Source organism: Saccostrea cucullata, unplaced genomic scaffold (genome assembly GCF_032062105.1).
Source record: "Saccostrea cucullata isolate Sc308-1 unplaced genomic scaffold, CSIRO_AGI_Scuc_v1 ctg1887, whole genome shotgun sequence".
Taxonomy (NCBI): Eukaryota; Metazoa; Mollusca; class Bivalvia; order Ostreida; family Ostreidae; genus Saccostrea; species Saccostrea cuccullata.
Window position 1 is genome coordinate 23,216 of NW_026937350.1, and position 24,469 is coordinate 47,684.

A 24,469-nucleotide genomic window follows, 5' to 3' on the forward strand; every position below is an offset into this window, starting at 1 on the left:
AATATCAACAGTCTTGTTTAAAGTCATCATTTCGTAAGTTCTATGGTCGATATGACCTTGTCAGCAAATACAATTTATCATTGAGTCAAATGCTGACTGACGTTTATCATACTAATTGTTAGTCCATTATTTATACACTGAATTGACGACGGATTTTCCCGTTATTTCCCGATCATGAAAAGGAGCACACGGCAGGAGTGACCGACAACAGCAGGGGGTGCTCACTCCTCCAGGGCACCTGAGGCCACCTATGATGTTTGGGAGGTCCGTGTTAGCTCTGCATCTGTTTTGTATTGTTTTATGGACTTTGATATTGAATACTGTTCGTTGTATCCATATCATTTCTTACTCCCGGAATCATTGTATATCCGCTTTTTCCGTTTGCGGGATCATGACAAGGAGCACGTGACTGATGTGACCGATGAACGTGGAGCTCTTGCTTCTTCACGGCGCCTAATCCCACCTATGATTGTTTGCTCTACTCTAAGTTTGTATTGTTTTAATTGATTTCTGAGCTTGATTACTGTTCTCTATCTCCTATTCCATGCATTGAATTTGTTTGTTCATTAGCTTTTAACATGTAGCTCATCAAAGCTAAAAGCTCAGAGAGCTTTTCTGATCACCCATTGTCTGAAAAGATTGTTAAAAGCCTTTTCTCGGGAACAATTGGGCCAAGAAAGCTATAACGTATGTGACAGCTACTGAGCCAGTATAGATTCTAAATTGTCTAGATTATCACCTCAAGTTTAAAACAGGGCCACAGTTGGGATAAATAAGAACCATAACGCCAGAAAACTGAAGCATTTGGATTGATTGACTACTGCTTATGGTGGAGTCTGCAATATCACAGATACATGTTTTGTCGTTAAATATTATTTGGAAGCTTCCTGGGTCGGGATATTGTTAATTTTCTATTAGTGAAATCACGTTTGCCAGGGGTAGGATCACAATAGAGGTTAAAAGTGTAACATTGAAATATATTTGGGAAAAATCTTTAAAAATCATCTTATTATGAATCATTGGAGCAGAGACGTAGACACTTACATGTGACATCTAACTAAGAAGTGCAGATTATTAAATAATATGTGGATTATCAATTATTCAAATCATGTCTCATGGTGATAGAATGGGGTCACATCAGTGGGTCAAAGTTTATATTGAAATATGTAGAAATAAACAAGAACCACTGGGCAAAGAAAGCTGAAACTAATGTGACAGCTTACTAAAGCAGTGTAGACTGTAAATTATTTAGATTATTGTCTCACCGAAAGGATGGGCTTACAAAACAGTTTAGATCTGAGAAAATCTTTGAAACACTTCTTCGCAGGAACATCAAAGCCATTATCCCGAAAAATATTAAAGTCGAGGCATCCGGCCTCTGCAGTGAAAATAATGTTGCAAAATCATGCTCTACATATGAATAATTTCTAAAACGAGGTAAATTATTAACAATCACGTTGATGAAACAAGAATACCAGCAGTCTCCTTTAAAGTTATCATTTCGTAAGTTCTATGGTTGATACAATGAATTAGTCAGCAAATACAATTTATCATTAAGTCAGATGCTGACTGATATTTTTTACACTAATTGTTAGGCCATTTTATGCACATTGAATTGTCTACGGATTTTCAGTTATTTCGGCAGGGGATGCTCACTCCTTCATGACACCTGATCTCACCTCTCTGATGTTTCGGAGGTCCGTGTTTGCTGTGCTCCAATTTTGTATTGTTTAATGGACCTTTAAGCTTGAATACTTTTCGTTATCACCATATTTCATTGTAATGCATTAAAAATCACTAATAATAATTTTGAAAGTTACACCACAAAGAATATTGACAGTCTCAGTCAGTGCATAATGAATTAAGATAAACTCTGTTATTAATATTTAAAACACGTTCTATTATAACGAGATCCCCTCTCTTAAGTTAGAAACTTATTGATCAAAATATTGCCTGTCAAAGAATTTCTTCCCTATGTCTTGAAATGGGTAACATTTCTCTAAAACGGTGTAAAGTTTGCACTGAAAATTGATAACCTAGAGCTGTTTTATTTAAAAATATATACCTTCATTGCCAGCGTGATATAAACGTAACTAGTTCATTGTTGCGCTATTGTAAATAAACCCCACAGTTTATTAAAAGTATTTTCACAAATCAGTATTGTGAATGATTTCTGAAACTATTTTTTAATTAATATGTAAACTAGTTAGGAATAAGCTGTCGAAATACATTATTTTTGATACCGGTATTTGACATTTTAGGTTAAATGATGATAACAAAATTGATAACATTGTGACATATCCTTACATAATAAGAGGAATTGTTCTATATATATATAAAAAAAGATAATATATGTTTCTAATATATAATAAAAACTCAAAGAATTGTAGATATTTTAAAGGAAAACAATTCCTTTGGTTATACCATTACTGCAAAAAAATATATATAATTTAAGGACTTGGAAATTATTAATTTTGTTCCACAGAAAATTAAAGACAGAAAATTTATGACCTATTCAAAAATTTTATTTAAAATTCTAAATGTTACATGTATTATAACGGAATAATATCTACATCCTCATTCCCTTTTTTTTTTAATTCACAAAAAATTTAAATAAAACTTACACATGCTAAAGTGTACATGTAGCTATGTACGTAAATTAAAATGTATAGGTGTAGGAATAGTGTTTGGATTTTAACTATTTTTATATTTAAATGTCTTTTTTTTTTTTATCAAATACATATTCTATTTTTTTGCTTTTAAAAGAATAAATAAACAAACGGCGTTAAAAAAAACCCTTCTCTTTTTCTACAGAACACATATAATATCTATATCACATTTCTATGATGGATCGATTGAAAAGGAATTATGTTTAGATGGAGACATACAATTTGGTCGGTTGGTAATAAAGAAAATTTTAATACATTTGAAGCGTAGAAAATCCGTCGCTTATCTTGCATTGATGTTAATTTTAGTGAACTTTAATTATAGCTTCAGATCAAGCTATTGGTTATGTAAAATTATGTCTCAAAATGCTTCATTTTTATTACATATCAAAAAATACGAGAAGTAGAGAGTTACCATTTGAATGTATATACCGAGGTGTTGGCACGAAAAAAAATCTCTCACTGCTAAATAGCCCTAAGTGCCGAATAAAGGTATAATTTTCAGTGGTGGCGTCTCCATATGAGTGAAAACTTCTCGAGAGGATTAAACAATAGACAACCAATCAAACTAACAACAGAGAATACTCCCATATCTACATATATTTATTCAATGGAGTGGAATGGAAACCAAATGCACCCTGTTATAAGCATACATATTTTTGTAGTAATTCATACGAAGCATAAGTAATTCAAGCACTTATGCATGAGAAGAAGAAAAAAAAACTTGATTCCTCAGCTCGATATATGGATACGTATCGATGACGTATGATCAGTTTTACTTGTGGTGTAAATCAGATGTGGATTCTTAAAAATTCCAAGAAGCCTTTGGAAAATTTGAAATCACACATTAAAATCAAGAGCACATAAACGTACGAATTTTCAACTTACATACACCTATACCCCACAATAAATTAAAGTCCAGGCGTTTTTTTTTTATATCATTGACAGCTACTTTTTCAATAGAAATGGAACTCATCCTTTCATTGGTCATTTGCAAAATTATTTTGTAAAAAAAAAAACTCTGATTAAACACACAAGTACTCTAAAATAAAGTTGATATTAAAAAAGATGCTCGAGTTTCTGTTTGACAATATATATGTGATTTTTGGAAACCAGATCTTCCAACAATCTATTGTAATTCCCATGGGTAACAATAATAATGTGCCTCGCTATTAGCAGACCTATATGAGGCATAATTTATTCACAATCTGGAAAGTGAAAAGAAGAAATTATTTTCTACTTCGCTCTGTTCATCCGCAAATAAAACATTTCTTTTCTAATCCATAATAAAATTCAAGAACATTCTATACTTTACAGTGTTTAGAGAGAGAGAGAGAGAGAGAGAGAGAGAGAGAGAGAGAGAGAGAGAGAGAGAGAGAGAGAGAGAGATATTCAAGTATTTAAATAAAGTCCTCTGATTCTCTCCGCATTATACAGATTTCTCTTTGCAATAGATATAAGAAAATATTGTTACAAATTTAGTTACCTATAATATACAAGATCGTTTTATGCCCTTAGAATTTCTTTAAAACAAATTGTACTGCAAAATCTGGACATTCAAAAAGCATAGAAAATTTTTAAACGACTTAAAAATAAATTTTTTAAACAAAAAATTGTGTTCTACATCACTATTCATGATATTATTTGCTATTTATAGCTATATGCCAAAATAGACGGGATTTAAATACCTTGACCAAATCACACAAAAATAAATGCGCAAAACTTTACGCTTAACATAAGCAATATTATGAAAACGAAAAGAAATTTAAACACTTGCTGTGGCCTTTAACTCTGACAATTACCTGGTAGATATATCGACGACGTACTGTCAATTAACAATATGGTACCTTCCATTCTTATGCCGATATCCCAGTTAACTTAAAATAAAAGATACCATACCACAGAGTGTGACTTGATATTTTAGTAGAGAAAGACAACGATAAGCTAACAAGCAAGCTTTATGATAAACATGATGACTATAATTTTAGTGAACTTTAATTAATATACTTTCATCACCTGCATACGGTGTTTCTATTTCTCAGTTGATTTGATACACATGAGCATGCTGTACGTATAAACAATTTCTAAAACGAGGTAAATTATTGAGAAACAAGTTGATGGAAAAGGTATATTTGCAGTCTCGTTCAAAAATGGTCGATACAATGACCTTGAAAGCAATCAAGGCTTTTTTTATCATAAGTTTGCCAGGTTTATCTAATTTTTTTCAGATAAAAAATGAACTCACTTTTCATTGGTCATTTGCAAAATTATTTTCTAAAAAACCCTCTGATTGGCACCTGAGATGTATTTCCAAAACAATGTTGATATTAAAAGAATTTTCTGTTGTTTAATGGACTTTTGAGGGCAAATACTGCTAGTTATTCCTATATATTCCATGTAGCCCTCTTCATATATCGACTCAATATATCATACCACAAAATCTAAAACATCTGTTATATAGGTTGATTTGGAACGTGAAACGGAAGAAAACACTTGCTGTGGCCTTCAACTTCAATACTATTAGGCCTAGGATATATTTGTCAACTGATATACTTGCCAACGGTGTGTAACAACGGTAACTTTAATTCTTATGGCCAAATATAGAAAAATCTGTCCGGCTCATAACTAGTAAACTATTAGACCTAGAACTATCAAACTTGGCAAATATATACATCTTGGGTAGAAGGTGTGTCGCGACCTATTTCAAGGTCACTGTGACCTTTAATTTAAGTGAATTTTTTTTAAAAACTAAGACTTTTAAATTTTGAATTTCATGATCCTAAAAAATGTAAAAATTTAGTTGTATCCTTATTAAAAAAGTGTTAAATCAAGAAAATACTTATTTTTTTCAGCATATACTTGACAGCAATATAACAAATATAATGTATGTTAGAGCATTCCATGTCTCCCATGAGTGTAATTATCAAGCAGTCAAAAGTTTTGATAACAGAAAATTGCATGTCAAATTAGAGAGAAATTAAATTAGTCTGAAGCTAACTGGAGAGCATCGGTGTTATCTATATTGGGAGATTGGAGAAACAAGCCTGTTGGATGAAAATAGCTCTTGTTGCTAGCCTAAGTTTTAAAAAATGAAAAGTAATTAACACTAATTTGATAAGCATAATAAATATGATATTATATAATATCATTAATTTAAAAAACTAATTTCATAGGGGTGGAATCAGCATGTCCATTTTCCATAGAAATCGCATATTAAAACCTTTCTGACATTAAATTAAAAAAAAAATCATTGAGTATTTTATATGTTTTAAAAATATTTTATGGTAGATTTGCAGATCATTCATCTATAGTAATGGAGACACATCCAGCAAAGATTAATTACTGAGTTCAATTTAGGAAGGCTACTAGCATCTTCTTATCTGTATCCTTTGGAAATTAGACCGTGTGCTGGTCAGTTTAAATAGCATATGTCATTTTCTTTTATTTTCAAAATTAATTTGGTATAGATTAAGTTGTTAAGACTAATTTGATATTGTTTGATATTATGGGCATTTGACAAGGTCTAACACAACCAGTATAGAAATCTATCAATGATGTACATGTAATTTGTTTTGATTAATGCCTACACCAAAGGGGATGGATAAACAAATATTCTAAGGAATTAACATCTGAAATTTTATAGGTTTACATGATTTTTTGCACTCTAAACTGTTTAAGTTAATTGTAATTTTTTGACGGTACGTATCATGCTGTAACGTGGCACTTTAGAATTAGAAAAACGTGATGGCTTTTACTTTTCTTTTGTAATTTTTTCATACTAATGTTCCAGTATACTCACAGTACCTTTACCATCTGTGAATTTTTTTTTTTATGTCTCTCAGGTGATTCGATACATATAGACATGCCTACATGAAATATATGGAGATAACGAACAGTATTCAAACTTAACAGTCCATAAAACGATATGAAATAGGAGCAGAGCAAACACAGACCTCCAAAACATCATATGTAGGATCAGGTGCCATGGAGAAGTGAACGGTCCTTGCCAATCAATCGGTCATACCTGTCATGTGCTCCTTGTCCTAATTTGGAAATAACGAAAACATCCGTGGTCAATTCAGTGTGAAAATAATGGAATGACCTAACAATAACTATGCTAAAAAAACATCATTCAGCATTTAACTAAAGGTGGAGTAAGACAACTGTTCCTTGTCTCAATTTTTAATTTATTAATAAAAGAATTATCGGGGTCACAGTATGAAATAATTTCATTTTATTCTGATGAAAGATATAGTGGATTGACCAGACTAGAAGTGTCCAAGTTTCTCAGAATATGCTTATGTTGAAAAATGTTTCATTCTACAATCGCTTAGCTATGTCGTCCCCACCGCCTAATTTCTGACGTCATGCATATGACACTGTGTTACGAAAAGACTGGGTCAATGAAAAAATCATTATGCAATACTTTCTGAAGACATTTCATATTCTCATGTCATGTTTTTGTTTTAGAGTAGGAAGGAAGAGCAGCGCTAACACGCATAAATTAAAGTTATACTCTGGTGAATGGCATGTGGACATCAACGCTTGATAAGAAAAGGCATCTGTTCAGTTCCTTGGCATTCCCTTTTTAAGTGAACAAAATTTTGTGAATAATTAATTTTTTTAAAATAGCATTTAAACTTGTATCAAATCATGATAAATTACTATCAGATCAATGACTCAAGGGTGTTCATTTCAAATATTTACGAGGTAAAAACAATGTGTTATTTTTATTTACTGAGTCACTCTATCTAGTAATAATGACTATAATAATAAACTGTATCTATTTTACTGTACAGAACACAAAATAATTCTACATCTGTTTAATTAATAGACACAGCATTTGTCTTTGTACCGAATGACACTATATCTGTTTAATATAATTAACTGTATTTATATTGCCTTTGTATGATATGGTTGTCGTAAATAATCCTTTTTAATCTTAAAGAACTATCACTAATTTTATTTTAGTGGTTACAAGTTGTCGTGGTTTTTGAAAACATTATGGCCTATGTTTGTGCTTTGGAAGTGCTGAGGCGATATACATTAAAGATTTTATGTTACTTACGAATAAGAATTATTGAGGTTCTTTGAAAACTTGAAATCCTCCAACAGGTGATTTCACAGAATTTTATACTTTTTTCACATCTCCTTTTTCTTAAATTAAATCAGAGATAAGTGTTTTCGTTTATATTGTTTGTGTAATTGCAATTCCCTTGAAAATGCTGGATTTGAATATTTGAAATCTTGGTGAGTTGTTTTAAGTACCACCCTTTAAACTTTTGTAATAAGAATGCTTTGATTTGGTTGACAGTAATCTTTTAATGTTGTTTGGAATTTTTAACTAATTTTTGCAGCTGATCCCATGTATATTCAAACATATCTATGACATGGACCATTTATCTTGTTTTCACCCGGAATAAATGAAAGTCTTTAAAAGATACTAGGGGCAAAAATTATTTAAGTTTGATCCTAAAATTACTCACATTTGATCTTCTGATGTTTTGGTGCTCTCTTTTTTGGAATGCGTATAGTTTGTGCCTAAGAATTTAATTTTTTAATTTTAAGAATGTTTGTTATATCTTATCAGATTTATTTTACTTCTAGACAGGAATTTCGAATATTAATCAAAACAGTTGTTTCCTGTACCTATTAAAAAAGACAAAAGATTAAGAAGGGGTTAATGAAATAGACCTTTTAATACGAGCTTTATTTTACGTTTTGTTACGTAAGTATTTAAAGCATATTAGGCAAGCAATTTAAATTCATATTAATGTTATTTTAGAAATTTTTCTGTTCTGTAACAATGCAGCATTCATTTCTCTTATGAAAGATTTAACAAAATAAAATGACAGCTTTATAATTGATGCATAAATGTTGTGAATATATGTTAAATGATTTCTCAATACGCACAAAATAGAAAAAAATGTCATTAATTACTCACATAAATCAAAAGGTTTCATTGATTTCATGCTGTTCATAAGCATTATATGTTACTTGTTTAAGATAAAACCAAGAAATAAAATTTATATCAGAATAAGCGTGTATATGTTTGCCTTATTTGTTAGGTTAATACTGATATCTGTAAAGATTTTAAAAAGAACAAATAACAAACAATGATCAATCTTGTAAATGTAATAAACAAAACAAAGAGTGGAAAGGGCAAAAACACAGCCCCTTGAAAACTTAAGAGGTTGAAATCAGCTGCCAGAGAGGATTTATTATCCCCTTGTGGACCTGTCACCTCCGCAGTAAATCCAGTGAATCAGTCAGGTATACATATAATTTAGTTTTAAAGCAATTCCCTTATGATATTAAACATCCAGACAGGATACAACCAAACGGTAGGTTGCATTTACAAACAAGGTCATTATAATGACCATAGAAATTGCAAAAGCCTGACTTGAATTCCTTAAATCATTAACTTCCTTGTCAGTAAATGTCATTGATTTAAACATTGATAATAATCTGAGCATGCTCTTGTATACAAGAAGGATATGGAGATAACGAACAGTATTCTATCTCAAAGTCCACAAAACAGTACAAAATAAGAGCAGAGCAAACACGGACCCCCGAAACATCAGAGGTGGCATCAGGTACCATGGAGGAGTGAACATCCCCTGCCGACCGGTCACATCCGCCGTGTGCTCCTTGTCATGATCAGGAAATAACGGAAAAAATCCGTCGTCAATTCAATTCAGTGTATAAATAATGAACTAACAATTGGTATGATAAACGTCAGTCAGCATTTGACTTAATGATAAATTGTATTTGCTGACAAGCTCATTGTATCGACCATAGAACTTACGAAATGATGACTTTAAACGAGACTGTTGATATTCTTGTTTCATCAACTTGCTTGTCAATAATTTACCTCGTTTTAGAAATAAAGAAATTAAATTAGAGCATGCTCTTGCGTATCGATTCAGCTGAGATATATATATATATATATATATATATATATATATATATATATATATATATATATATATATATATATATATATATATATATATATATATATATATATATATATATATATATACTCCGTATGCAGGTGATGAAGGTATATTGCTGCATAAGTAAGGGAAGTTGACGATAGAAAAGTTAAAGACATCACGTTTATCATATAGCTTGGTTGTTAGATTACCATTGGTGTCTTTCTCAAGTAAAATATCGAAGTATAAAACAGAAATGTCGGACTCTGTGGTATCTTTTATCTCAAGCTCATCAGGATATATCGAATCGACGTAGGAATTGAAATTACCATTATTAATTGATAATACGTTGTCGATATATCTAAATGTCGAGGTGAAGGCCACAGCAAGTAATCTTTTCTTTTCACGCATAAGATTTTGCATAAAGTCTGCTTCATATGAATATAAAAATAAGTCTGCTAATAACGGAGCGCAATTTGTACTCATGGATATTCCAATAGATTGTTGGAATACCTTGTCTCCAAAAACCATATAGATATTGTCAATCAGAAACTCAAGCATCTTCTTGATGTCAACGTTAAAGTACGTATGTGTGCAATCAGAATCTGTTTTAACAAAATATTTTTGCAAATTACCAAAGACGAGGTAAGTAAATTTACAGTTCCATTTTTATTGAAGAAGCAGCTGTCAATGATATCAAAAAGCCTGGATTTTAATTTGTCGTGGGGAATTGTTGTGTATAAAGTTGAAAAGTCGTAAGTTTTTAAGCTGTTGATTTTTGTATCGTCTTGTGATTTCAAATTGTCCAAAAGTTCTTTAGAATTTTTGAGTATCCACATCTGATTCACATCACTTCTTGAATATATAGTTGCACAGTACTCTTGAATTTTCTCCTTCACTACTGTCAACATCTTATTGAGGAGTAACGAAAGAGGCTTTGTTGAACAATTACTGGAACCTGCAATGTATCTTTGTTTGTAAGGATTCTTATGAAGTTTCGGAATCCAATATATATAAGGTAGTTCAAATTCATTTTGGCTCTGTGGAATATTAAAAGTATTCAAAACTAACTGGTGATTATGAAGAATTTCTTCCTTAGAAAGGGAAGTATGAGTATAAGTAGGATTACCACTTGTAGAATTAAATCCAAGTTCTTCTAAAATGCAATTTATATAATGAGCCTTACAAACGAAGACAATGTTGTTGCCTGCTTTGTTGGCAGGAACCAGTACATACTGATCGTGTAATCTATCTAATTCTTTTTTCAGTTCTGGTTTACTGAACACAGAAGGATAGATGGTTTTCATATTGCCCCTCAATCTTTTAATAAGTGACTTTAACATGGATCTGATACATTTAATCCATTCTGACAAGGTGTCAACGTCTTCTTTTTCATATCTGGCCCATCGTCTGGCGTAATTTTCAACAGAATCCATAATATTTATGAAATTCCGACGCCAGTTGAAGGATCGGGGTTCCCTATATTTAGGACCTTTTAAAATAAGTGATCTAAGGTCCTCATTACGAACTATATTTACGTTACCTGTAATAACGTGTCCAGCAGGACTATAGTTATACGGCGACGAAGAACATGAACACGAAGGAGGATTATGTTTCAGATAGTCGGTATCCAGGCCATGTAAAGTGTTTTTGTAATAGAAAAGTTTGGAAGCAATGGTCGATGTATATTTGTAGGAAATAGAAGATGTAGTCTTTAGCTTGAAATATGGTGGAATACAAGATTGGACCCTTTTGTGATTAAGAATATTACTTATATGAACCGCGTCAATTCCTTTATTGGCATGTTGAAGTTTAAGGAATAGACGGATTGTCACATTTACATTATTACACTGTTGACTGGAAAGATTTCCAACACTATCGACATTGTCATTACATCCATAGGGAAAGGCTGTCCCTAGTTTTCTAATCCAAAATTCTCGTTGTCTATGGAAAGGTGTACTCAGCGACGGACTATTTGTGTGGTGATAAATCTTTTCAAGAATTCTAACTTTCATTGATAAAATAGAATTGGTAAAATAGAATGATCAGGTAAATTAAAATGTTTGTATAAAAGCTTCTGACCACCATGATTTATTTGAAATCGATGACCTAATATTCTTTTGCTAAGCGATCCCTTGGTTTCACCGACATAAACAAGTCCACACAGATTAGATTCTATTCCATAGACTACTTTAGAAGATTTGCAGTTCAGATTTTCCAAAGTTTTGGTATAGAAGCTCTGTCCAGTAAGATCACTGGTGAAAGAAGTGTTAGTTATCAAAATGTCACAGTTTTTACAGTTTCGCACAGAACATTTTGAAACAGAAAACATGGGATCGGAAAAGGAATTATCCAATATATCTGTAATAGAAACCTTACATTTTTTGAATGTGGTGTATGATGTATTGGTTTTATACCAGAACTGATAATCTGAAGACTGTACATATGACATATGTTTAATATCCCTGATGATTATCCGAGGGGCACCGAATGAGCTCCATGAGTCTGTGTCCCTTATAGACTCAAAGGAGTGACGCCTTTTTATACTGGGCGACGCGCCTGCCAGTATCATTTCGTTATTCTGTGTACTCATGAATGAATGGGTACCGAACGACAAGTATCCTCGGGGACAGACTGTCCACCAGCAGAGATACAGGTTCGGTGGTTAAAAGAAGGATATGGAGATAACGAACAGTATTCAATCTCAATGAAACAATACAAAATAAGAGCAGAGCAAACACGGACCCCCGAAACATCAGAGGTGGGATCAGGTGCCTTGAAGGAGTGAGCATCCCCTGCTTGGAAACATAAACAACAAATGTTGGTGACATTAGAATATTTTTTCATGAAACATATGGAGATAACGAACAGTATTCAAGATCCAAAGTCCATAAAAATACAAAATAGAAGCTGAGCAAACACGTACCTCCAAAACCTCAGAGATGGGATCAGGTGCCATTTAAATTAGATAAGGAACAGATGGAAGATGTACGGTAACTTGCATTTAAAATTAAAATAAGTCTTGATGGTGTTCTTTGTGGATTTTCTGGTCAAAGAAATTAAGATCAGTTCAGGCAGTCAGCGAGTTTGATCGCTGGTGACCGGGTTGCCTTGTTTCATTGAAGAATTTTCGTATTCGAATTTTTTTTTTTAGTTCCGTCAAAGAATTCTATTTCAGACAGGGAGGAGCCTGGATTGTTGTCTTCATTGCCGAAGTGATTTCGGTAGATAGAAATTGCATATTTCTCGACGTTTTATTAATTAACAATATTCATGTCTTCAAAACATTTTTCTAATTCTAAATGATTTTCGAAATGAAATAACCACATAGTTTGACATAGCTGCTTCTTATTTAGATATTTTACGAGACAAATAAAAAAAGCGACTAGGCTTTATGATTAAATCGATGACTTTAATTAACTTTTCTATCGTTAACATACTTAAATATGAAACAATAAACAATAACACCTGTAAAGGTAGGTTCCCTTGTTGATTCAAAACACGGAGGAATGTTCTAAGTAACATCGCCCATTCTTCACCTAGGTATCCTACTTGCAAATAAGTTAATGATGTAAGGATGCCACGAATGTTCGTTTTAAATCATTTGGGAAATTCAATGGTGAATACAATGCCATTGTTTGCAAATATAAACTAAAAAACATTGACTAACTTTTCAAAAACAAAGAAGATATTATCATTGTATTGATTTTTTTTTGGTTCAGTACATTTTATTAAGTCTAGTTTCGCCTTCGTCTCGGTCAATATTGATAATTTGTTTTCTCGTGAATAATAAACCATATTTAACACCAAAGGATTCCATAATTGTTTATTATTATCATTATAAAAACTGAATTCCTGGTTTTTGGTTTTTTTTTTACTTCATTGAGAGCTTGATATTGAACCATAACATGATTAGTAAATATACATGGTTGATATCTTCTTTTGACCTATAAATTATAGATAAGGAAGTTACCTCGGCATTTTGGGTCATAGAGACCATGATATTTGCATAAGGCCAGTGAATGAAATGTCATTGAATTAGATCAATTCAGATTTTTTTGTGAATCTTTTACCGAATAAAAATTTCCAGCTGAGACAGAAATCACTTAACTTTATTTTTTTCTTTATTCATTTTATTGTTTACTGGAGTATTTCATACAATAGTATCTTTATGTACAAGCTGTAATAACAATCTGTCTGTCATCGATTGCTAGAAATGCACGTATTAAAAGTTATTCCAAGTAAACTTTGAAACTATTTTTAACAATTAATTTATCCAAAGTTCACCCCAGGCATTGTTTGGTTAGAAAATTGAAATGTATCATGTATTTTGATGATATTATTGTTCAATGACTAACCACATGGCCCTCTTTAACAAGCCCTGCCAAGACATGTCAGATTGGTTCTACACCTTGCACTCTTCGATTCCTTTTCATGACTATACGAGGGAAGACTAGACAATGTATATTATTTTTCTGCGGGGAGATACGTCATCGCCATGGATGTGTTCTAGGTCTCATATCCGTCATTTTGCGGTAACCGTAAATCATTAATTTTTTTCTATTAGCATGAATTTGAATTCAATGAGAACATAGGTGACTATTAAAAGAGCAAACCAGAAAGAGAGTAAATGCAAATCATTTCTTATGCATGACTATAACAGTCAATCATACAGACCCAAACCATTGATGTTTCTAATTAGTTTATATATAATGTTGATAGTTTACGACATCACTTTTTAAACCGACCCAGCCGTCAAGAAGAAAGGACTACAAAATTTAAGGTCGACGGGCAAGAATTAAGGAGACAAACTATATAAAAAAATGTCCTTTCGGTGTGTTTGTTTGTTACTTTTGGTCGTATGTGTTGTAATAGATGCACAGCTCGATTGCAGCATAATTTTACATGGGACATACGATTACATTATTGGTAAGTATCATGCATTGTTATTTTCAAGGATATTTTTCCTTCTCGAAGACGATAATTTCCAAATGTATTGACCGATGCCCCACGTTTTGTCATGTGCAACAAGTTACTGTATGTTGATTAGTAGGAAGTGTGGTGAATACGTCTATACAGCAGCTTTTCCCGGAAGGTTTATTGAACTAAATAAGATTTTAGACAAAATCTTTAAACAGCGTGCTTTGTAAAACCTACGCATCCTTTGATGTTTAATCAAAGTAGCCAAAGGGAAATGTGTTTGACGAATTATTTATAAATAAATATCAATTTTTGTAAGTCAAGGGGGAAATTATACATTTGTGTAATAAAATTAAATATGTGAGATGAATATTTTAATCAAATAATTGTTTAGAATCTGACAGTGCCGATAAAAACTTGTCTCTCTTTTTTAAAATTTATAATTATTTTAAATTTATTGTTTATGTAATATAACTTATTCTTTTACACAATTTCTTGTAAAATTTCAATCAACCTATAAAAGACTAAAAATTTCATTTCAATGTTCATACATTTTCCTATGATTTATAGTATTTAATAAGTTGATTATATTGATTAAAACTTTTCAAAGGGTAAGAAAATATAATATATTTGCAATATCTGAACAAATTATGAATGCTTTGTTTCCTTGTGATGCTTTGTCCAAAGCAGGTAGATTTAAATATGTATAAGCATATTGTAATAAATTGTAATTATTTTTCAATTACTAGACACTACTTGATATTGAGGAGAATTAATCACAGATAATCGATCAATCAAAGTGACAAGGCATTCAGAGGATCTGATTTAGATTTCTGTGAGTTGATTCAGTAAAAATGAATCTACATATGACATTACTCTTTAAAACGATAAGAATTGTATGTGGCATTATCTAATTAGTCTTGTCAGAATATCACCATGTAATTAATGATATTTATCTTCAAAGGTGACATTTCTAACACTATTTTGTTTTCTTTGGGAAACAAAATTTCATTAGTACGCTTAATAGCCTACTTGTTTGTTCCAAAATAGTAAATTATTTCACATCTTTTAGAATAACCCTATTAATTACATCTATGGAGTCTAAAGTGATGAAAAACCTTGTATTCAGCAAAAGTTACAAGCAAGAAAACCCAGCAATACTTTTTCTATTGCTATCCTTTAGTCAAGATCCATGTTCCGAAACACAATAACGCTGATATATAATTATTTTATTGCGGAGAAACAAAATATAAAAGAAATTTTATAAGTTAAGAAGCAAATATACTCTTATATTTTATCTATACTTCCTGACACGAAAAGATTCGATCGAATCGCGAGAGACTTTTATCAAAGTAAGTACCACAAAATGAAAAATCAATGTAAAAATAAATACTAAAAGGTACCAGTAGCTAATATGATTACAACCTTATTGTGCAATTTTTGAACACGAATTGCAAATTTATATTATAGCTTTTTATTATCTAATTCTATGAAATACGAGGTTTATAATAAGCTTGTTTATCTTACTAATTAAGTAGGAAATCATTTGAATTGTAATAATTAATTTTAACAAGGACGTCTTTGTTTTTGAGGTTAACATTAAAATTTCATTGTCAATTAATTCTAAAACAAGTCATATTTCAATCCAAATGCAAACTTTTGAAAGAAGAGCGTTTCCTAAAACAGAGGGTCAGTTACAAATTATATGGAATTAGATGTATTGCAACAATGGCAGCAATTGTGAAATTTGAATTAATCGACTTCCCATTCAAATCATATTTTGAAGGTCTTTTTATATCCAACCAGCTAAGAAGAACATTTCTGACTTCCCACCCTTTCTTTTGTCCGAGTGACTTTATCTTAACTTCCTGATAATGTTATTTATTTAATTCAATGTTTTATTTATTTTATTTTTATTTTATTTTTCTCACAAATCGACGAGCACTAAAAGCAATTAATTTTATGAGCATCATTTGTGCCAATGAGATGCATAGGGCATAACTCTTCTGAAAACCACAAAACAGTATTAGAAGATAGAAACTGATTCATGGTGACAACTTTTTGTCACATTCCCAGATATAGCAGATTTCATGCAGGACAAATTTAAAATAAATGAATGATTGGAAGTCAAGTAATTCAAACTTTACAACGCCCTGTCTTCTTCCTAGTCTTTTCCATGTACTGGTAGTGTTTATTTACTCTTTGACATCCGATCCCACTTCCAATGTTTCAGAGGCCCGTTTTGCTCTGTTCTCAATTTGCATTGTTTTCCTAGACCTTTCAGTTTGATTATTCTTCATTATCTCCAAAGTTCATTCAATGCAATTTCACCTAGTTTTATTTGTATATTAAAAATAATTTGATTAATATATTTATCATTTTGGAAAATTTAAAAGATATCAATTTGATTTAAATGGACTTACATTTTTACAAGAACACTGCAAAGTAGTAGTATTTTGTGACTTCCTTTCTAATCCCCAAATTGGTCTATTTAGTGTATTTTAGCTTGAAACTTTAAATTTTATAGTTTAAAATGTGTTAATGAAACAATTTCGCTGAATCAAACGAATGAATTTTGGAGAATGTAAACGATTATTGACATGTCCGTTGCTACAAAGATGCAGACATATTGAGGTTAATAATATTATTACTCATATTTTATTAATTTCTACTTTACATGTTCTTTCGCATTAATGAAATCTTTAATGAAATGTTACATGCGTGATTAGTCTGAAATTATGAATCACAAAAACGTTATGATTTTCTCATCAAATTATCGCACGACTCGAGGTGCTCTTCACTGACTACCGCAAATGACGACACAAACCCCAATCTGACAAAAAAAATATCGGAAGACCACATCACTAGTTCTGTAAAGGTTTTACTTCTGTTAATAGAATTGACGTTAAAATTCAAATAACTTAAAATGATTTGATCTCTTATTTAATGGATACTTTTGAAATGCAGTGCAAGACCACATATTGCGTGTGTAGGAGTACGGGAAACGAATACCATTCATTTAAATTATTTTATGATGAAATAGTTCAATTTTACAGTGGGCGGAGGAACATCCGGGTCAGTTATTGCCTCCAGATTGTCGGAAGATCCAGACATCCGCGTCCTTTTATTGGAGGCTGGCAAAGATGATGACGAAACATTTGAAAGTCACGTGATCGACACACCAGGTCTTGCTAACAGCCTCGTCGGAAGCAGCGTTGATTGGAAATACGAGACAGAACCTCAAAAGCATTGTTGTGATGGCCTCAAAGACAAGGTACTATAACCTCAAAAAGAGACCTAAAATATGGCCTTGTAAAGTGTACAGTAATAAAATTAGCATAAAATTGCAAATTGCAAACTTCAAAATTTTTATCCTTAAAACATTTGACTACGGAATGTTTCTTCTACTTTATTCAGAAGTATACTTTAATACTAAAGATGTAAATGATAATCTAACAACCAAGCTCTATGATAAACGTGATGACTTTAACTTTTTTATCGTCAACTTCCCTTACTTATGCAGCAATAAACCTTCATCACCTGCATACGGAGTTCATATATCTCAGTTGATTCGATATGCAAGGAATGCTGTACGTATGAACAATTTCTAAAACGAGGTAAATTATTGACAAACAAGTTGATGAAGCAAGAATATCAGCAGTCTCGTTTAAAGTCATCATTTCGTAAATTCCATGGTCGATACAATGACCTTGTCAGCAAATATTTATCATTGAGTCAAATGCTGACTTACGTTTTTCATACTAATTGTTAGTCCATTATTATACACTGAATTGACGACGGATTTTCCCGTTATTTCCGGATCATGACAAGTAGCACATGGCGGGTGTGACCGGTCGGCAGGGGATGCTCACTCCTCCATGGTACCTGATCCCACCTGTGATGTTATGATGTTCATGTTTCCTATGTTCTTATTTTGTATTGTTTTATGCACTATTGATCTAGAGTACTATTCGTTATCTCCATATGTTTCTTGCAAAGGACTCACGCTGATTGTAACCGGCCAACAGGAGACGCTTACTCCTTCTGTGACCTGATTCCACTGATGGGAATTCCTGGGTCCGTGTTTATGCCCCATTCACAAAATTGCATTGTTGTAGTTTTCACGATATCGATAGCTTTTTGTTATCTTCACCCTTTCTTCATTTTATACCCACATTTTATTTGTTTATAAATACCTTTATTAAGCAATTTTAAAAAAAAAAAGCAGGCGAGACACTAAGTTTGACTTGATTTACAAAGAACTAAATCATTTTGACAAATCTTTAAAATGAACAGTGAGTAAACAAAAAGAATACTTTACTAAATTACCGAATTAACTCGACAGAAAGTCAGGTTGTCACGTGGAATGGTTCTGGGAGGTACCTCAGCGATTGATTCTATGGGGCACATCAGAGGAAGTGAGCACGTTTTCGAGGAATGGGAGCAGTCGGGAGCAGAGGGCTGGAACTTCACCGGCGTAAAAGATTTCTACAAAATGGCGGAAGACGTGAACATCAAACGAGTTCCATTAACAAGTTTGTATAACCTGTATAAAAATATTTTGGTCTTTCTTACCTTCTTTGGCTATATAGATATACGTCAGTGTACCGTCCAACAGAGTGATATTCCCATAACTGCTTTTTAGCTCACAGAGGACAATGTGGACCCGTGCATGTAACGGAACAAAAGGATGACTCCTTGAGGTATTCCATGTTTAAAGCTGGAACCACAGAAATGGGATGGCCAGTGATGGAGTGCAATATTGGAGAAAATATTGGTAACTTCAATTTGTGAGCTTTCAACGATCTCCAAAGTCAATGTTTTGGGGGTTTTACCACCTTAACAATTACAGGCTCTTTTTATTAGGTCTTTGTCGGAGCCAGCTTACAATAAAGCATGGGAATCGTATCAGCTCTGCTAAAGCTTATCTCAACCCCGTGAAAAAAAGACTCAACTTAGATATCCAAACAGAGGCAAAAGTTAAAAAGGTTTACTATTTATTCTGTGAAAATTATATGTGCCTGTTTCTTCCTAGTATCAGATAAACAACGGCTTTAAGTAAACATTTTAATTCCATTCTTCTTTCAGGTCTTAATTGACGAGTATGATCTCCGGGCAACTGGGGTGGTTTTTGTCTACCGTGGAAAGGATTACACTATAAAAGTGAGACGTGACGTTATTCTGGCCGCTGGTCCCATAGAAACACCCAAACTGTTAATGCTTTCTGGCATAGGAAAACCAGCTCATTTATCTGCCCTGAATGTAAGTTGTAACCTAGCCATCAGAGGTAGAAACAGGAAAATCAGAGAATCCTAATCAGAGTAAAAATAATAATGATTTTTTTTTCTTATCCCTTAATGTAAATGAGGATCCTCTGAATGAAAATTTATTTTGCAGATAACTGTTTTAGAGGATTTACCTGTTGGAAATAATTTACAAGATGGTTATGTTGTGCCTCTACGACTGTACGTTAACCTACCGACATATCGACCAGATAAACCCATGGAAAACGTTCAAAGGTGGAGAGATTACATCTACCTTAGACGAGGTATCTAGAATTTAAGACGTCAAATGGAAGGCTTCTCAAGAAACAAACACAATCCTTTTATTGATAAAAAGTGTTCTTCTACCCTTTGAATTCTTAAACTTCTGCTAAAGGAACTAATTGCTTCTTTTACACATTTATTAGTTTTGCTTATAAATGTCTTTTACTTTTTAAAGGTGAATTAGCAGACGGTCTCCTTGATGCACACTATTTTTTGAGAACCTTACCGAGCAAACCGACTCGATATCCAGACATTACTATGTCTGTTGTCAATATGTTGCCAGATAATGACCACTCACTATTAATGAAAATGAATGTGGAAAAACATGTATGTACACATGTGTATTTGATCGCTTTTGAAACATTTATCTCATCTGTTGAGTTGTAAAATCTTTACCTGGCTGTGGATGATTTCAGGTGAGAGACACTTGGTACAAACAAGGAAGAGGGAAAAACGGCGTCTTGTTGGAGCTGACTTTGATGCATGCTAAAAGTCGTGGAACAGTACGACTTAGAAGTGCTGACCCCAACGATCCACCCATCATTGACCCCAACTACCTGGCAGAGACTGAAGATGTGGAGGATCTACGCAAAGGTAAGGAGCAGAGTGTGCTGAGCAAGAATGCAAATTACATGTATCCATATCTCTAGTTCATCCACAATTTATTGATGTTGAAGGGAGCTTCGTTCTTTTATTTCAGGTATTGAATTCATTCAACGGCTTGCTACAACCGGGGCATTCAAAGCTGTGAATTCGGAGGTAGAGGAAAAATTTACAGAATGTAGGAATCATCCAGCCAAGTCTCATACTTTCTGGAGGTGTTATATTCGATATCTAGGATACAGTTCAAACGAACTTGTAGGGACTGCACGAATGGGCAGACTAGAAGACAATACTACAGTCGTAGACAGTGATTTACGGTGTGTATACTGTCATCTTTTGTAAAGTTCTGATATTGGGAATGAAGAATATCATCCTATTTACCAAAGTCATGTTTATACAAAATTCATCTTTCATTATCTATAAATCGAATGAAAATGTTATTTTCTTAATTTGAGATTAAGCGTGGGAATGCAGAAATTTTTGCAGGTATATTCTTTTCAAGATTCAAATGTCTGGGTAAAAACAGAGTGATAATATTGACATTGGTATTTTTTGTCAGGTAATGTTTGACATTTGTATTTTTTTTACTTTGACAGAGTAAAAGGAATAAAGGGTTTAAGAGTTGCAGATGCATCAATAATGCCACAGAGCACTGGAACAACTCGAGCGTCCGTGATCATGATTGGAGAAAAAGCTGCTGATATTATATACAAAGATTTCAAAGAGTCTAAGGAAAACATCCATAAGCCCCATGCATTTTTAAAAGCTAGCAAAACAACAGAAATGAAAAATCTAGATCCACTAACATCTAGCATTTATGACACAAAACAACCTGTTGTGAAACTTGAGAACACGAAACCTTTAGATCCAGAAACATCTCCACTGAACACTGCATCAGAGACCGATCTACTGAGTATGTTTGAACAGCTGGTAATGGACCCTATTACTGATCCAAGCCCACCTCTAGGAACTGAAGCAGGGGGCTTGGGTATCGGAGGTGGTGACTTAGCCTCGGGGATCTTAGATAAATCTGGTCGTCTTTCAGAAAATGCTTTGTTACAAATTGTAGGAGCATCCTCAGGATCCACAAAACCGACAGAAGGTGAATTGCCAGCGAACATACAAAATACTGCTGATCAAGCTGTGAATAAAGCAAGTGAGGCAGCTAATTTTGTCAAAGCCGCTAGAAATACTGTCAAACAAACAAAGAGTTCAAACATTAAGGTTCCTGCAAAACCAGACATTTTCTTAGAAATCCAGAATCTTTCTCTAGATTCGAAAACCCATGCAAAAAACACTAAACCATCTCTTTCGCCTAAAGTTAATACACTGAGTATCGAGAGATCCAAAATTTCAAGAAGTGTGAAGAAAAATCCAGAAAATTCTAAAATAAAAGCAACAAAACAACAAGTTAAGAAAAATGTGAATTCAAAAGTTGAACAGAAATCCACTCCACCAAGGGTTAATCACCGTGTAGTTGACATACATTCATTTATGAAAGGGCAGTCTGCTCCTAGTTCAGGAAAACGGGTAATTGACATGCATTCTTTTTTAAATAATAAATCGACCGTAGATGCCCAGAGTTCTAAGTTACTAGAACCATTCACGCTAGATGGTGTCCTGAAAGCAAATAGTGAAATAAATCGAGAAGGAGGCTTACGCCCATTGCCTGCTTCTCTTCAGACCAGTCGTGTGTCTACTGGAGGCACCGAGTCTTTATTTGACAATCACAGGGAGGTGTTCCCAAGCAGAGAGCCGGATGTTAGAGGTTTTGGAAGCAGTGCTGGTTCACTATTATCAAACAGTTTAGTCACAAGACGATCAAATCGAAGGCGAAATACTTTAAGAGGAAGTGTTTTTCCGTGAAAAAAAACTTTATTATTTTTTATAACAGACTCTACCTAAAGAGAGATTGTTTATTTTGGTGTAAAGGATGACAGAAATAATAAAACAAATTTACTGGAAGAAGACGAGTAACAGCTGTTTCAGACATCTTTTCTCTTTGGTTGGTTTAATATTCATACAAACACTCGTATAAACCTGAAAGGTAAAAAAAAATGTCTTTTATCTATGCATAATGTTGCCACAATTTGAAACTGTCACTCAAAATGAATTCCATCGATTCACGAGACTATATCTTCAAAGGCAATTACAAGACCTGAGTTTATGCTATCAGGTGTGCGATCAAAGTAATTAATTAGTTGATGTGGTCATGTCAAAGGACTTGCCTATCTTTTGATTCTTGTACAGAACTTCATTTTCTTTCATTTGTTGACACAGTTTACAACAGTGCTTTTGGTAATCGTCACAGAACTTCTCGGGTTGGTTCGTGTAAAGACATTTCTGTCTCCAGGCGCAGTGTTCGTACTGCATAATGCCACCACACTCCTCCCCTTGACCTGAAATATGTCCACAATGATATGCAGCGGTTAAGAACCAAGGACATAAGATAAATAACGCATGGATAGAAGGGAAAGGAAAAGTTTTTATCGAACAATTATATATAATTATATCAGCTAGTAAAAGAGACTATAGTTTTCAAAAAATATATATTAAAAATCACACTCAGTGAAGTCTTGCATAAAACGAAAGGTTTGGAAAAAGAAAAAAAAAACAAAAATATGTGTAGTAAAATTCGTAATAAAGTTTAAAAAAGACATTGAGGAAGAGCAAATCCACAAAAGCTGATCTAAAGTCACAAATATATCCAACATGATATTTCAAGATTAGAAAAGATAGAATCAAGACTCAAATGTGATGGCTGACAAGTCATAACAGACGAAAGACATCATAAGCGAACTTGTCAAGAGATGTAAAGGTTTGTAGGGTTTAACACCCAGCAAGAAAAAATAAATTGTATGTTAGAAAATACATAAAAAAAATGTATTCCAGCAGAAAAATGGAAAGGTAAATGAAGATAAATATATGGCAGAAATGTATCAAAAATAAGATGTAACTGTTAAGAAAAATAAACCATAAAAAATTACAACCACATACATTGTAAGGTAAATAAAAATAAAATTAAATATATCTGGCACGTAATTGAACGCTTAAAATTAGTTCAGATAAACCAACTATAGAATATTATGTACATCATGTTGCCGTTAGAGCTCGGAAAGGTACAGTGGTAGGTCATGCGTCAAGATCATGTAGCCCCCTTTTCTTTATTTCCTGTACTTATTTACTTATGAATATATATTTGTTTTTTTTTTCTCTGATAACAATAATAATACGATAAGCTTTTCTAATTCTTCGTGTCGGGAGTATTCTCAGCTGAATACGATTTAAAAATTGTTGAAAGAGCTTTGCACAAATGTTGAGGGGTACAGATTGATATTTTGAAATATGAGATCCAGCTCATCATTTATGCCTTTTAGATATGTATTATATGTATTATATCATATTAGGGCTCTGTTAACTGTTATTTGTATATATATTCATCATAGCTGTATTATATTATCTGTATTTAAATTATGAATAAAATGATTGAATATTTTTTAAACTTACAACGAGAGAGAGAGAGACAGAGAGAGAGAGAGAGATGGGGAATGGTCTAAGATTTTTAGAAATTAGGTATATGAGATAGAGAGAAAACGTGAGAGTGAAGTGAGTGGTGATTGAAACATACTGAATATGTAAAAGAAAGGAGGAAAGCATTAAAACGTCTACTCACCCGACATGATGGTCAATAGAAACACGCATATGACGACACGGAAATACAGACCAGGCATTCTCCACACTAGATGACTAGAACAACTGTGAAATACTCAACAAAGAATGGGATTATTCCTAGCCG

General features: G+C 32.9%; 1 protein-coding gene across 1 annotated transcript; it reads left to right on the forward strand.

The window, feature by feature from the left end:
* The first annotated feature begins 14,359 nt into the window (after positions 1 to 14,359).
* On the forward strand, positions 14,360 to 22,625 carry LOC134248003 (uncharacterized GMC-type oxidoreductase Mb1310-like). Its single transcript, XM_062730422.1, has 11 exons — positions 14,360 to 14,533; positions 17,581 to 17,798; positions 18,870 to 19,059; positions 19,170 to 19,301; positions 19,391 to 19,512; positions 19,613 to 19,786; positions 19,922 to 20,072; positions 20,246 to 20,397; positions 20,487 to 20,664; positions 20,771 to 20,990; positions 21,270 to 22,625. The coding sequence occupies exons 1-11, from the start codon at positions 14,428 to 14,430 to the stop codon at positions 22,537 to 22,539; spliced, it is 2,913 nt and encodes a 970-aa protein (XP_062586406.1). The 5' UTR covers positions 14,360 to 14,427; the 3' UTR covers positions 22,540 to 22,625.
* Positions 22,626 to 24,469: the final 1,844 nt, after the last annotated feature.